Genomic DNA, 15,877 nt, shown 5'->3' with positions numbered 1-15,877 from the left:
GTCCTGCCTCCCTAACTATGTACTTCTAGCTTATTTAGGGGAATATAGCTGGCGATTTATAACGGCTCCCTCCTTAGCTGGTAGACATGGCTTTGGCTGGTCATGTGATTTTGTTCTGAAGCATTATGGGATTGATGCTTTGAGTAGAGGAAGACCAAGCAGGATAAAATCTAAAAATCAAGATTCTATGTGATTAGTAGAGGACGGGAGGCTGAACTGCAGGAAAGTGATTGGAATAGATGTAAATGACATCGCCCAGGACTTCATAGATTGCAGGGGGTGGAGCTTCCAACATTTCATACCCCTTAGAAGAAAACTGATCCCTAGTAATCCAGTGTGGCAGGTATGTATCCGTAGTGGGTGCATGGACTCCCAGGTGGTGGGGCTGCATCGTTACAGATTTTCATCATTGGAAAGATACTTCCTTATGATGGCCCTTGTCTTGTTTGACTTCTAACTAACAATTTGATTCCATTTCCCTCCACCAAATAATTTTGTTCTCCTCTTTCACTAGGGAGGTTGTTGATTCCATGGTCCAGCATTTCAAAGTCACCATATTTGGTGACCGTCGACCAGTGTACGATGGCAAAAGAAGCCTGTACACCGCCAATCCACTGCCTGTAGCATCTACTGGGGTGAGTCCTGCGGGGTTGTACACTGGTTATACAAGTAGTTGGCCTCTGTTCAATAGTCAGTAAGTAGTTCTAATCACATTGGGTATTTTCGATTGGATTACTGGTTGTAGGGAGAGGTAATACATCTTACTGCGCTGTGTATTATGTAAGAAGGCTGTCTGACAGGTCTGAACACCCATTGACTCATCATGTTAATATATGTGATGCCTTGTTGGCTCCGAACAATAACTCCAGCTCCAAGGTGAAAAAGAGGCTAATTCGTTTGGTTCTATAACTTTGTGTAAGGTCCAATTTGGTTTAGTGGAAATCAACTCCTCCATTATTACAATTTTTTTAGCATAACTATGGAGTTAAAACGGCCTGACGGATGTGCACCACATTTAGAAGGTATCTGGCCTTTTATCTACCTCCTCGCAGGTGGATTCGCGGGCTACCCCAATATCAGACTAGTTGTGTGTGCAGAATGGATCATATGTATGCAACTTTATTCAGCATCCAAAATAAAAATGTGTCATTTTTGCGGATGGAAAGCCGTTTATATGTTCTCTACCGATTGGTTGCTATGAAGTTCACCTTTTGAAGGGAACCATTTTATTAAAGAAATACATAGGCGTCAAACAAACAATAGTTCGGATGGGCTTTTTGTGAGTAAATAATCGCTCTTATTGGTCATTTCGCATGAACTATTGATTCTCAAACCTTTTCCATTTTTTAGGTGGATTTGGATGTAACATTGCCAGGAGAAGGAGGGAAAGACCGTCCCTTCAAGGTCTCCATAAAATTTGTCTCTAGGATAAGCTGGCACCTTTTGCATGAAGTACTTACTGGGAGGTCCCTTCCAGAACCGTTGGAACTGGACAAGCCAATAAGCACCAACCCTGTCCATGCTGTTGATGTAGTGTTACGGCATCTGCCATCCATGAAGTAGGTGGAGATGAAAATGCAATATTGCTGTCTTTGGGGTGGGGGGAATTGTTTTTATGACGTACACACTGACAAATTAACAACTTGATTCTGCGGTCCCTACAATTACAACTAGACCAATTTTTATTTATTTTTTTTTTTTCTGCTGTGCTACATTCAAAAATGATATCTTAGAATAAAACTTTTGTCACCATCTACGGACTACCCTAATGTTATCTTTTCATCAGTAGCGTTAGGTGAGGGGTCGTTTTTGGCAGGTTGACCTGTGGCTTTTTTTGGTACAACTTTAGGGTATATATGACATTTTGATTGCTTTTTAGGAATTTTTTTTCTTGGAGATGGAATGACCCAAAAAAAACAACCTAATTCTCACATTGTGTTTTTTTTTTTTTTTCTTTTTTGGCATTCATTGTGCAAAATAAATGCACCAATTCAATAAATCGGATTGGACTTGGTGATACGGTTTAATTTTTAATTTTTTTTTTAATTATTAAAATGTCTGATTCTTTTTAATTAATTTTTTTATTTTTTGCAATTAACCCCTTAATGACATGGCCTATTTTGGGCTTAAAGGAGATGTCCCGCGCCGAAACGGGTTTTTTTTTTTTTAACCCCCCCCCCCCGTTCGGCGCGAGACAACCCCGATGCAGGGGTTAAAAAAACCACCCGCACAGCGCTTACCTGAATCCCGGCGGTCCGGTGACTTCAATACTTACCGCTGAAGATGGCCGCCGGGATCTTCTACCTTCGTGGACCGCAGCTCTTCTGTGCGGTCCACTGCCGATTCCAGCCTCCTGATTGGCTGGAATCGGCACGTGACGGGGCGGAGCTACACGGAGCCCCTCTCTGGCACGAGCGGCTCCATAGAAGAAAGCTGAAGACCCGGACTGCGCAAGCGCGGCTAATTTGGCCATCGGAGGCCAAAAATTAGTCGGCTCCATGGAGACGAGGACGCCAGCAACGGAGCAGGTAAGTATAAAACTTTTTATAACTTCTGTATGGCTCATAATTAATGCACAATGTACATTACAAAGTGCATTATTATGGCCATACAGAAGTGTATAGACCCACTTGCTGCCTCGGGACATCTCCTTTAAGGACGCAACAATTTTTGGCGGATTTTCTTTTCTATTTTTCAAAAGTCATAACGTTTTTATTTTTCCGTCGACGCGGCCAAATAAGGGCTTGTTTTTTGCGTGGCGCACTGTAGTTTTTATCGGTGTCATTTTTGGGTACATTGATTATATTATAAAACTTTTATTAATCTTTTTATGATAGCAGGGAGAGAAAACGCATCAATTCTGCCATAGATTTTTTTTTATATAGCATTAATCATGCAGCATAAGGGACACAATCCATTTTTTTTTCTGCGGGTCAATATGGTTCTGATATCAAAATCCTTATTTTTTTTTAGTTTTTTTTCCCACTTTTCTGCAATAAAAACCCTTTTTTGAGAAATCTATTTTTTTTTTACATTTTTTTCTAAATCGCTGCATTCAAAGTCCTGTAACTTTTTTTAATTTTTTTATGTACGGAACTCTAGGAGGGCTTGTTTTTTACGAGACGAGCTAGAGTTTCTATTGGTACCATTTTGGGGTACATACAGCTTTTTTGATCACGTTTATTGTGCTTTGCGTTTAACTGAGGCATTTTGCCTCGGTTTTTTAGAGCTTTTAAACGCTTTTTCCCGTGCACAGTCAAAAGCATGTGCAACTTATTGTACGTGTCGTAACGGATGCGACAATACCAATATGTGGGATTTTAATTTTTTTTTTTACTTTCTAATGCTAATAGGACACAGATTATTAAAGGGTTTTTTTTCCCTTTTTCTTTTTTACACAATTTGTGTCCCTCTGGGGCACTTACAGTACAGCACTGATGATTGCTGTGATAAGGCATTGCAGGGCTACTGCCCTGCAATGCCTTATAGCTTATGCAGCGATCGCAGACTATGGCAATACAGGACGCCAGTATCTGGCGTCCTGTTGCCATGGCAACCAGCCGGGCTCTCTGCAATTATATCGCGAGAGCCCGGTGACGTCACAGAAGGAGCGCGCTCCCTCTGTGAACCCCTCCCATCTATGTAGATCGCGGCAGGGAAGGGGTTAACTACGCGGGGCACATCTCCGATGCACCTCTGCTGTTGCAGCAGGAGGCCGACTATGACTGACAGCCGGCTCCTGCTGCTGGATAGCACGAGATCATAAGTGATCTTGCGCTATCCCCAGGATGTAAATTTACTCCCTGTTGCGGGAAGGGGTTATTTAAAAAAAAACAACTTTTTTTTTTTGCCCTGTTTAGTTTCTATAGGGGGCTTGTACTTGCAATTGTTAGATCACTTATACAGTCTACTGAAACACTTTGGTATGAGATTATATGGTATTTCTGCAGGCATTCTATGAAATTGGCCTGTAAGCCCGTCTCAATAGGCAGAAGAACATATTGGCCCTCACAATCTCATCATAAAGGGGCTTTTCAGGACCCTGAATAGTGAATGAAGCATTTAAAGGGTCATTAGCTGCGATTTGTATGTATGCGGGTCGTGGCTGGTTTGGGCTGTCAAAGCCATCTAAGATGGCTCTCCATACAAACTCTGAGCACCCAGGAAATACATATACATCCTGTGGCGTGAGTTAGATTAATGACCCACTCTGAGGATAGTCACCAATTGTAAGAAGTGGAACAGCCCTTTTTTACCCCTTCCCTCCATATGACGTAAGGGTACGTCGTGGCTGCGGGGTACTTCCTGCAACTGGACGTACCCTTACATCACGTGGATAGCGCGAGGTCATAAGCGATCTTGCGCTATCCAGCAGCGGGAGTCGACTGTCCCTGATAGCCAGCCTTCCGCTACAACAGCAGGGGTTCAGCGGAGATGCCCCCCCCCCCCCCCCCCCGCTGTTAACCCCTTCCCTGCCGTGATCTATGTAGATCGCGACATGGGAAGGATTCACAGAGGGAGTGCACTCCCTCTGCGATGTTGTACTCTCGCGATATAATCGCAGAGAGCCTGGCTGGATGTCATGGCAACAGGATGCCACCTACAGGCATCCTGTATTGCCATTGCCTGTGATTGCTGTAATAAGCGATAAGGCATTGCAGGAGAGATGTCCTGCAATGCCTTATTATAGTGATCAGAGCTGCTATGGTGCAAGTTCCCTACGGGAACACATTGCACCATAGCATTTTGCCTCACCAATAACAGCATTCTAGTGATCAAAAAAGCCGTATGTCCCCCAAAATGGTACCAATAAAAACTACAGCTCATCTCGCAAAAAATAAGCCTCACAGAGCTCAGTACATAGAAAAATAAAGTTACAGGACTTTGAATGCAGTGATTTAGGAAAAAAAATATTTCCAAAAAAAGGCTTTTATTGCAGAAAAGTGGAAAAACCTTTAAAAAAAGTAAGAATTTTGGCATCATTGTAATTGTACTGGCCCGCAGAAGAAATGGAATGTGTCATTTATGCTGCATGATTAACGCTTTAAAAAAAGCCCCAAAAATCTATGGCAGAATTGATGCGTTTTCTCTCCGTACGATCATAAAAAATAAATAAATAAAAGTTTTACAATATAGTTTATGTACCCAAAAATGGCAACAATAAAAACTACAGGTCGCCATGCAAAAAACAAGCCCTTATGAGGCTGCATCGACGGAAAAATATAAAAGTTATGGCTTTTGAAAAATGGAGATTAAAATCTGCCAAAAATCGCTGCGTCCTTTACCCGAAAACAGGCCATGTCCTTAAAGGGGTTTAAAGGGAACCTGTCGCTAGTTTTTTGCAGCTACACCTGACGGCAGCATAAGCTTGTGACGGAGACCCCGATTGCAGCTTCGGGACGCGTTCTTTGCTGTAGCCATGCATCCATAGAATCTGTTTTTGTGCTGCAGCGCCAGAACCTAGTGTAGTCTGCTGTATGCGGTGCTTGCTCGGTGTAGTCTGTCATTTGGGACAAATTCACTTTAAGGTGGAAGCAGATCAAGGGTTTTTCATAAAAGATGTTTGTTTTTACTCATTTCTAGGGTGAAAATGTTGTTGTCATTACTAATTGCGGTTTTATTTTAGGTACACCCCTGTAGGACGTTCCTTCTTCTCTGCTCCAGAAGGCTATGACCACCCTCTAGGAGGGGGAAGAGAAGTCTGGTTCGGATTTCATCAGTCTGTTAGACCTGCCATGTGGAAAATGATGCTTAATATAGATGGTAAGAAGCGGTGACCTCTTGTACGTTGCCGCCAAATAAGGTGGTAACTATTACAAGACATCAATGGGTTTTGCGTATTGGTTTGTATTGAAGGTTGACTGAATTCTATTACAGTACTAATAGTAGCTTCTCTGTAGTATCTAGATGTTGCCTGTACCTAGATGTGGGCGACTCTTGGGTACATCAGGCATATGTTTGACACCTTTGTGCCTTTACCCTAGAAAGTTGCACACGTAGCAACTACATAGGAGCCGTGGTGAAAGGTACTATGTAGAGCTCTGTAACACCTTAGGGCTCCTTCCCACTGGTGAGGGTGATATCGGGTGATACTTCACGGCCTGATATTGCGCTCCGCACCATGTGAAAGCCCTGTGGATGGAAGACGTTTTTTATGTGAAAACAGCCCCTCATAACTTTAGGGGATGAAGGGAATCCCCACACGGCTGTCACAGCTGCAGCAGAGGATCGCAGAGTTCTCCCATTGCTTTCAATGTGGCCGTTGCTGCTGCTGTCGGCCCCATTGAAAATAATAGGCAATTTTTGCAGAAAGATAGGACATACTGCGATGTGTTTCTCGCATAGCATCCCATTGCAGTACCATGCAGGAAAACATCGCTAATGTGAATGAACCCATTCAGAAAAATGGGTTTCAGATTTGTGCAGCCTGCAACGCACAAATCTCGCACAACTTTCATGCCAGTGTGAAGGCAGCCTTAGTATTACTACTACACACTGGATCAATGCAGTGGGATTTACATATGATACATGGCAGCTGGAAAAGGGGATTTTGGAGCCCTGATGCAGGCTGAGTAGCTGGGTGAGGTAGGTATAGCCTCTCCCCCCCCCCCCCCCCCCTCCCATGTTGGCATCCCTGCCTTGCTTCTGATTTTGTAGCTACAGAGACACTGACAGATGTCTTTTAATTACCACTTTAATATGTGCCTGCAGTTTACTTGGGGTCCTTTTTATTACATGGAGCAGTGCACTTCTAATGCCAAGCGCCGATCAGTGAGTTTGGCACTCGTCTGGCTGGTCTTCACATAGGCCATTGCAGAATCTATTAGGGGACCAAACAATTGATAATATGATAGTTTGCCCTCATAGGGTATCTTCATCGTCGGCGGCACATCTGTCATTTACACGATTAGCTGGTAAAGATGCAGTCACCATTGGCAACCTATGATTGGGCAATCAAAAATTTGGGTAAAGGTTTATGCCAGATAATTGGCCCATATAAAAGTCACTTTACTCAATAAAATGTGTTTACAGAGGTACAGAATTATTCTGCATAAACCTTTATCTTAACCCACTCTTGAGATATAGTGTGTATAAGACGCCTTCTACGTGGAGCGATTTATTGTTTGCACGATGCAGGTTCATAAAGGCAAATTAATCATTCAGTCATTCACATTCACTGACCAGTAAATGTGTATGACTAAGCGAAGGCTGTTCAGACGCCACAACGTGCGCATGATTATTTTTATGCTTGCATAGAATAAACGATAAGTAAATGAATTTTTGTTCATCATCCAATCATTGCCCTTGTTCACATGATCAAATTATTTTTTTGAACGTATCATTCCATATAAAAAGGGTACCTAATAGCAACTGCATTCACCATTATTCAAGCTTCACAGTTGAAATCTTCAAGTATTCTTCCTTTCAGTGTCTGTATATATTGAATGGCCAGTTTTACTAAGAGACAAGCAATGGGGAAAAAACTTTCTGACAGTGAGGGTGATGAATGAGTGGAACAGGTTACCATGGGAGGTGGTGAGTTCTCCTTCAATGGAAGTGTTCAAAGGAAGTGATCAAACAAAGGCTGGACAGACATCTGGGATGATTTAGTGAATCCTGCACTGAGCAGGGTGTTGGACCCAATGACCCTCGAGGTCCCCTCAAACGCTACCATTCTAGAATTCTATGATCCATCTAGTGGCGCGTTGGACATCTGTCTTTCAGAACTGCAGCAATTTCAGTGCCCATCTACAGGCATCAGAGGACTCAGGTGTGCCAAGAAAATATTCCCTACACTAATGGGGGTTATTCACACAAGCAATTTTTTTTTTACACATGTGCTCTACATATTTTTAATTGACTGCACAGGGCATGCACACCGACCCATTAGAGTCAATAGGGCTATACAGACATATGTGTTTTATTTTTTTCAGACTATAAAAAAAATTAAATCTCAGCATGTCCTATTCTGGTTCAATTTACCGGATGATCGTCACCTATTCAAGTCGATGGGTGCCCAAAGAGAAAAAAAAACATTTGCATCGAGGACGCCCATGTGCGCTTCGTTTTTCATTGCTTGTGGTTAAGCAATTAAATAAAAAAACTGAAGAGCTTAATTTTTTTTCTAGATTTTTTTTTCTAGAAAATAAAAAGCAGATGACACACCGACCAAATAATAAATAAAAATGGACACACAGTGCATACAGATGTCACACAGACATACACATGCATTAAAATCCATCTGTTTTTCACACACTGAAATTAGATTGTCTTGTGTGAATAAGGGTGCTTTGTCATCCCAACGGTCATTTCTCTCGTGTTTTCCTACAGGAACGATAATCGCTCAGTGAATGAGGCAGAACGAGCCGGAGATCTCTTCTGGCTGCCCACCTCCATTCACATTGAACAGGCAGTCGTTCGTACATGGACCTGCTTACTCAGGCCGATCATTGGTTTAATTTTTATGCCTAAAAAATGAACCAATTCTTGTCCATCATTGAGTCGCTGGCAGTGTTTTACAATGACCGATTATCAGTTAGTTTCACTTGATCCAATGATAAAGAACAATAAGGACTTTGTGTAAAGGGGCCCCAAGGCCTCACACCAGCTCCACCAGCCTGAACTTTTGTCACCTGATGGGAAGAGTTCATCAGTTCCAGCTGCTTGCTCCAAATTCTGACCCTCGACCAGCATGTTGCAATCAGGTTTTTTCCATTGTTCGTGGATCTAGTTTTTTGCTCTTTTGTCCACAGGAATTTTGCTTTTCAGTGTCTGTTAGACGTAGTTGAGAGAGGGCTCATTATTTGCTGGATGTCCCGTAGTTTCCGTTAGTACAGATTCAGAATACATACAACTTTTCGATCGCTTTTTATTGCGTTTTTCTGGGAGACACGGTAACTGAAAGTTCATTTCTGGCGGTTTTTATTTTTTCGGACAACGTTCACCATGCGGGGAAAATTAATGCGCGGGTTTGATAGATCGGACTTTTACGGATGCTGCGATACCAAATATGTATTTTTATTTTGTGATTTTAGGGGGGTGATTTAAACTTTTTTTTTTTCCTTTTATAAATTTTACAGTTCATAAAACTTTATTGCCCTTTCTTTTCATTTTCTTTTAAGCCCCCCTGGGGGACTACAACATGCAATGCTTTGATCACTTCTGCAGTATAACGTAATGCTGCATTCTGACAGGCAGCCTATCAAGCCACCCTGCGGGGTTGGCTTGATAGGCAGTCTGATAAGGCAGCCCTGGGGCCTTTCAGAAGGCCCCCGTCTGCCATGACACCTGCGCGACTCCCCCGATCTCACCGCGGGGGGGGGGGGGGGTTCGGGGGCTTTAAATGCCGTTGTCAGAATTGACAGCGGCATTTAAAAGGTTAATAGCCGCAATCAGCCGCACAGCCAATTGCAGCTATTGCCCGCGAGTGGCAGCTGTAATAAACAGCTGACGCCCGTGCTATATGAAGAGAGGTCGCCCCGTGACCTCTCTTCATACATACCCCGACATTCCCGGACGTACCCTTGTGTCCTTGGTTGTGAAGGGTTTAATTAAATGCATTTACAAAGTTATTCAGCTTTGTAAAAACATAGAGAAATGTACTAAGTTTGGCATTTTCATTACCGGGCTTGTTTTTCCTAACACGTGATGCACCTAATACATGAACTGACATATTGTGCGCCTCCATGCACCCACACGGAAACATATGCCAGGTTCTGGCGCAAATTATACAGAAGTCAATCAGGTTGGCCATGTACCATCTTGACAAGCCCTGCCCACTTTTTTTTTTTAATGGCGATGATGGCAGAAAGCATAAAATTTACAAATGTGCACTCAAATCTCAATTGCACAAAAACGTGCAACCTTTTTATGCCAGTTCTGGTAAAATGCTTTGTATAAAAGTTTTTTAAATAAGGTTCTTCTGACGTAACTTTTTTGATGCAGCGCAGATTCTGTCTTGGTTCTTGTCTTCCATGCTGGAAGCTACAAGTGGACGGAACCATAGGCTGCAGTAGATCAGTCGGAACCTTTTGGTGTCCATTTTTACTACTTTTCTGCCCCTGTTAGTTTGTCTTTTTTGGCTGGACAGAAGTGACTTTTTTTTTCTCCGATGGATTCTAGCAAAATAGAGGCATAATAAATACTGCCTCTCTGGTTTGACCAACATATCTACGGTACTTGGAGTATTAAGTGCATGCTCTCGTTGAGCGCTGCACCCTACATATTAGACGTATTTGCACCTATAATTCTAGAGTCCATTAGACTATAACAAGGCTGGATAGACCTCCAACATGACCAGGGGTGTAACTAGAGTGGGCTACCACAGGTACAGTCACACCTGGGCCCTAGAGCCATAGGGGGCCTATAAGGTTACTTTTATTCATATGAGATGACCAGTGCTATAAATGAAGCTTTACAGTAGACGGCGTTAATTACCCTCATTATGCCGGTACATCTGCGCCCCTTATTTGGTTTCTGCAGAGGCACAGGAGTTTGCTGGAGATTGGAAGAGGATGTTTATTCAGTAATCCACTTGTGTGGGTGTCTCTATTATGGAGGTTGCCTTGCAGTTACTGCAGTCTTAACTCCTTCAGGACCAAAGATTTCATTTTTTTAATTAATTTTTTTTTCATCGCTGCCTTCCAAGAACCATACATTTTTTATTTTAACCTTGACATTGGCATATGAGGGCTTTGGGGGTTTTTTTTGTTTTTTTTTGTAGAACGAGTTGTATTTTTTAATGATACCATACAATGTACAGAAAAATGGGAAGAAATGAAAAATGTCATTTGTGCCGTTTTTTTTTTTTATTGGGAAGGGGGGGGGGGTTCTTACAGCATTCATAGAGCAGTGAAAATGACATGAATTTTGTTCTGTGGGTCAGTATCATTACAGTGATACCAAATTTAAAAAATATTTTTCTACTTTTAAAAAGTCACTTTTTTTTTTTTTTTTTAACCTCAAACATATAATTGCTTTCTATCTCCATATTCTGAGACCCTTCACCTTTTTTATTCTTTCGTCGATCGGGCTATATTTTTGCAAGGGGAACTTTACTTATTAGTACCATTTTAGAAAACCTACGCCTTTATTTATCACTTTTTATTCACATTTTTTGGGAGCTGGGATAACAAGAAAAAACCTGCAAGTCTGGCATCCTGTACTTTTTTTTTTTTTTTTTTTTAACATTCTTCACAGTGTCTGAGAATTATTGTGATATTTGAATAGTTCAGACTTCTATGTACACGGCGATACCAAATATTTGGGGGGGGGGGAGTTCAATTGTTTAGATTGTGGGGGTTTTTTTGTTTGTTTTTTTTTATTTTTATTATAGGTAGAGGTTTTTTTAACACTTTTATTAATCCCCGAAGGGGACTTAAACTTGTGATCATCTGATTGCTTTTACTATATGCTGAAATACTTCAGTATTGAAGTATAAAACCTTTTTTTTTTAATTTTGTATACAAAGCCCTACCCGTGGCCTTCAGTGGGCTGTGAGCCGCCATGCTAGCCACCAATCATGTTGCAGGTGGTGCCAATAGGGCATGAAGGAGGCTTTCCATTCTACTGTCTCTTTAGATTTACAGTCAGCTTTCACTGTGGCATATGAATGGTTAACTGCCACAATCCTAGCTAGCTGTGATCGTGACAGTGACTAGTGGCTGTCAGCTGTGGAGCGGACTCTGCTACCGAGCCCGCTACATACACCCTTTAGGGTTCATGTCCACGGGGAAAATAAGAATTAAAATCCGCAGCGGATTTTAACTCTTCTCCCGCGCGCGGATCCGCACCCCATAGGGATGCATTGACCACCCGCGGGTAGATAAATACCCGCGGATCGTCAATAAAAGTGATTTAAAAAAAATGGAGCATGAAAAAATCTGGACCATGCTCCATTTTCATGCGGGTCTCCCGCGGGGACGGCTCCCGCGGGCTTCTATTGAAGCCTATGGAAGCTGTCCAGATCCGTGGGACACAAAAATCATATTTTACTCACCCGCTCCGGTTCTTCTCTTCGGCGCCGCGCCATCTTCTCTCAGTCGCGGCCGGATCATTTTGCTTCCGCCCGGCGCATGCGCGGGGCACGTCACCGACGTCATCATGCACATCCGCCGAGCCGAAGAATGAAGATCCGGCCGCGACGAGAGAAGATGACGCCGCCGCGAAGAGAAGAAACGGAGCGGATGGGAGGTAAGTTTATTCTCATTTATTGTTATTTTCAGCGCTCATGTCCGCGGGGCAGGAGGGACCCGCTGCAGATTCTCCATGGAGAATCCGTAGCTGGCCCGATTTTCCCCGTGGACATGAGGCCTTAGGGCTGTCCCAGATTTGTGCTAGAACTTTTACCAGCTTCCAGTGTATAATATTAGAAGTATGTTGAGCTGCATGTAAAACTGCCCCTTTCAATAAGCCCCATCCACCCTATGATCAGTGGCAAGGATGGAGGAGAAAATGGAAAGTCTCACATTTTTATGTAAGTATGATATGCGCAAAATATGTACGATTTAATGCCAGAATTCTGGTGCACAATTTCTCATGAATTCTTTTATTTTTTTGGTAATACAAGTAAAACCACATATTCGCTGTAGGGCTAGGTGCACACTTAGGTAAACAAACGGATGTTTTCCCATCTGTGTGCAGTTCGATATGCATCCCACTTATCTGTTTTTGTTTTGTTTTTCTTTCTTTTAACTACTGTATTTAATGTTTTTCACTTCAGCAAAAAAAAAAAAATGGAAGGCGCTTACTTTCTTTTTCACAGTTTCTTAAAGAAAAAAATAGTCCATGTGTTTGTGAGGAAACTCTGTGGTGTTTTGCCACATTTCAAAAGGTTTTCACGTCTTCTGTGCTGCATGTAAATGTCCGGTGAGCAGTCTGGGAGATGTACTAGACCGTCTTTAGTGCGCTTATTACCCCTTATGTTGACCTGAGATGTTCTCCAAATCATCCGCCTGGAGCTCTAGCTCTGACGCGTGCGCTGGGAGCTCGGACCGCTGCATGGGCAGATTGAGTTGATTCATCTGCGCAGGCATCGGTTCCGGGTCTCCTGGCTCGTAAATGAGAAAGGAGCGGCATTAGCGGAGGTACACAGCTCACAGAAAACTGTCCGTGCCGCCAACTGGACTGCTCACCAGGCATTTACAGGCAGCGTGAGAAACGTTTAGCTTTTTAAAGGTTTGCTTTTAACTCCGTGACAAACACAGTAACGTTGCAAATGTGCATTTCTTGGTTGCTTTGCTGGTGCAAATGATTTAATATCCACAAACCAGTGACAGGTTCCTTTTTAAAAGAAGGGGAAAAAGCAATATACAGATCAATGTATGTATTTCCTTTTACAACAGACACTCATTGTAAAAAAAAAAAAAAAAGTCCCCTATAAGGAGTTGTCAGAATCGAATAAAACATTCTCTGTTATTGTAACATTAATATAAGTAAGTGATTAAAATATCAGAGCAAAGGCATAAGTTATTGTGAAAAACTAACCCCTTGATGGGAGGCTCTAGTACCCTGTTGTAATGCCTCTAGCTTGGAAGTAAGATGTGATACGGGTGGGCATGGAGGATCTAGTACCCTGTTCTATTGCCTCTAGCTTGGATCGAACAGGGTACTAGATCCTCCATGCCCACCCGTATCACATCTTACTTCCAAGCTAGAGGCGGTACAACAGGGTACTAAGGCCTCCATGCTCGACAATATCACATCTTGTATCCAAGCTAGAGGCGGTACAACAGGGTACTACAGCCTCCATGCTTGACAATATCACATCTTGTATGCAAGCTAGAGGCGGTACAACAGGGTACTGGAGCCTCCATGCCCACCTATATCACACCTTCTATCCAAGCTAGAGGCTGTACAACAGGGTACTAGAGCCTCCATGCCTGGCCATATCACATCTTGTATCCAAGCTAGAGGCGGTACAACAGGGTACTGGAGCCTCCATGCGCACCTGTATCACACCTTCTATCCAAGCTAGAGGCTGTACAACGGGGTACTAGAGCCTCCATGCCCACCAGTATCACATCTTCTACCGTCTCTAGCTTGGATCGAAGATGTGATATGGTTGGGCATGGAGGCTCTATTTGTCGATGCAACCATCCAGCTTCTCATGTTCCAATAATGCCGCCTCTCAAACTTGAACTGGGCAAAATTTCTTTGATTGCTTTGTAGAGGCGTCTAGCGGTCAACAAGCTCTATAAGAGTTGGAAAAGAGATCACTACACAGAAGAAGCCTCGGTTGGCAAGATCATTCATCTAACCACGGCAAAACTCTAATCATTTGCATATCTGCCTGAGATGTAACTGCTTGGAGAGCTTTGCTGCTAAACTAAAAGTCCTTCTAGGGACTTGAGATAGATAGATATCTAATAATTTTTTTTTTTTTTTACATAGAGTATATATTTGCTCTCTTGGGCTACCTAAAGCAGATCAGGTCTCATCTCCTGGGCAGGTTGCTTGAGTTTTGAGCAAGAGAAATCCAGATCCAGGCCTACTCAGAGATTTCAATCAAAATGCACTAAACAATTTTCACTCTGTGGAACAAAACATCAGCTTTTTGGTTGTTTTCCAGATGATCTCAGATTCCTGGAAACTTCCATCCTTTTTGTTATGATGTGATCATTGTTCATTATCTGGATTTAAAGTTAAGGCTGATCTAGACACAACGATTCTCGCTCAAAGCCATCTGTTGAGCGATAATCGTTGTATCTAACTGCACGGACATCGTGCAGTCTTCATTAACCAGTCGCTGATCTTCTTTTTCAGCATGCTGAAAGAGAACGATCTGCCTTATCAGGAATTCACAGCGGGATACAGCTGATACTATTGTTTCAGCTGTATCCCGCTCCCTGATGACAGGCTGGGTATGAAGAACACAGCGGTCCAGCCCTGTTCTCCATAGCCCGCTCATACCAACTGAGCGCTCGGAGCAGAGCACAGTTGCATGCAGAAGACAAGTGGACCCGCTTGTCTTCTGCATCCCCCACTCGGAGTGCAAAGTGATCGCTCATCGCACACAGGTTACCGCTCAAAAGACCTCTTTCGAGCGATAATCGTTGTCTAAACCAGGCTATAGACAAATGTCAGATCTCCTTTTTTTTTTGACCTGACAGTAGGACCAGTTGCCACTGATATCTTAAAGCTTTACCCCCGCTGATAATTCTGTTCAGCTAGTTTTAGTCTCAGGTTACATTCAGATGTAGCGGATTTGTTGCGGGTTTTTATTGTTACAAGATCCCTCTCCTTATATACTGCATATCATATTAGGAGGACTGTATACTTATCATACATGCTTAAGACCTTTTCGTATAGCTAATTACACCATGGTAGACTATAGATGATGCTATATCTGTGGCTTCCAGTGCTGCAGTATCCACACAGACAGTATGATACATGAAGTACTTGGATGCCCCCGCTCAGCAGCAAATATCCCTGGAAATGATTTAAAAATGTTGGCAGTTTGGCAAGTATGTGCAGCGGAAGATAGGAGGCAGTGAAGAGTGCCAGCTGTGGGAGCATGTGCTAGCCGGGCTGTTCAGCCAAACATTTGGAAATAGGTGTGGGTGGAGAATCTGTTTATCTAGCAGACTTTCTCACTTCGCCAGTAGTGCAGGGAATAGCAGACTATCTTATGAATAGACTGTTGAAGTCGTAGAAATGGAACATAATATTGTAAAAGGGATATAATGTATTTCTTTATATTACATGGCGTCTGCTATAAGGTATATAGCAAAGCTCATATCTCAATCATGGCCGATAATTATAACCGATTTATTTCTGATATAACCGAAAAGGTTTTCTTGCTTCAAATGTAATTGTTTCTAAACCAGCTCTTCTAAAAGGAGTAATTGGAAACCCTGTGAAGCCCCCACAGCCCGGC

General features: G+C 42.7%; 1 protein-coding gene across 1 annotated transcript in view; it reads left to right on the top strand.

Annotated features, from left to right (window-relative positions):
• Positions 1-15,877, top strand: part of AGO3 (argonaute RISC catalytic component 3) — a 66,827-nt gene that overhangs the window by 18,215 nt on the left and 32,735 nt on the right. The window contains exons 3-5 of the mRNA XM_066574986.1: positions 515-635; positions 1,351-1,559; positions 5,627-5,763. Coding sequence (XP_066431083.1) covers positions 515-635; positions 1,351-1,559; positions 5,627-5,763 — 467 coding nt within the window. The remainder of the gene's footprint in view (positions 1-514; positions 636-1,350; positions 1,560-5,626; positions 5,764-15,877) is intronic.

This window comes from Eleutherodactylus coqui, chromosome 1, assembly GCF_035609145.1.
Source record: "Eleutherodactylus coqui strain aEleCoq1 chromosome 1, aEleCoq1.hap1, whole genome shotgun sequence".
Lineage (NCBI taxonomy): Eukaryota > Metazoa > Chordata > Amphibia > Anura > Eleutherodactylidae > Eleutherodactylus > Eleutherodactylus coqui.
Note: the sequence above shows the minus strand (reverse complement) of the source record. Positions and strands in the feature narration are given on the sequence as shown.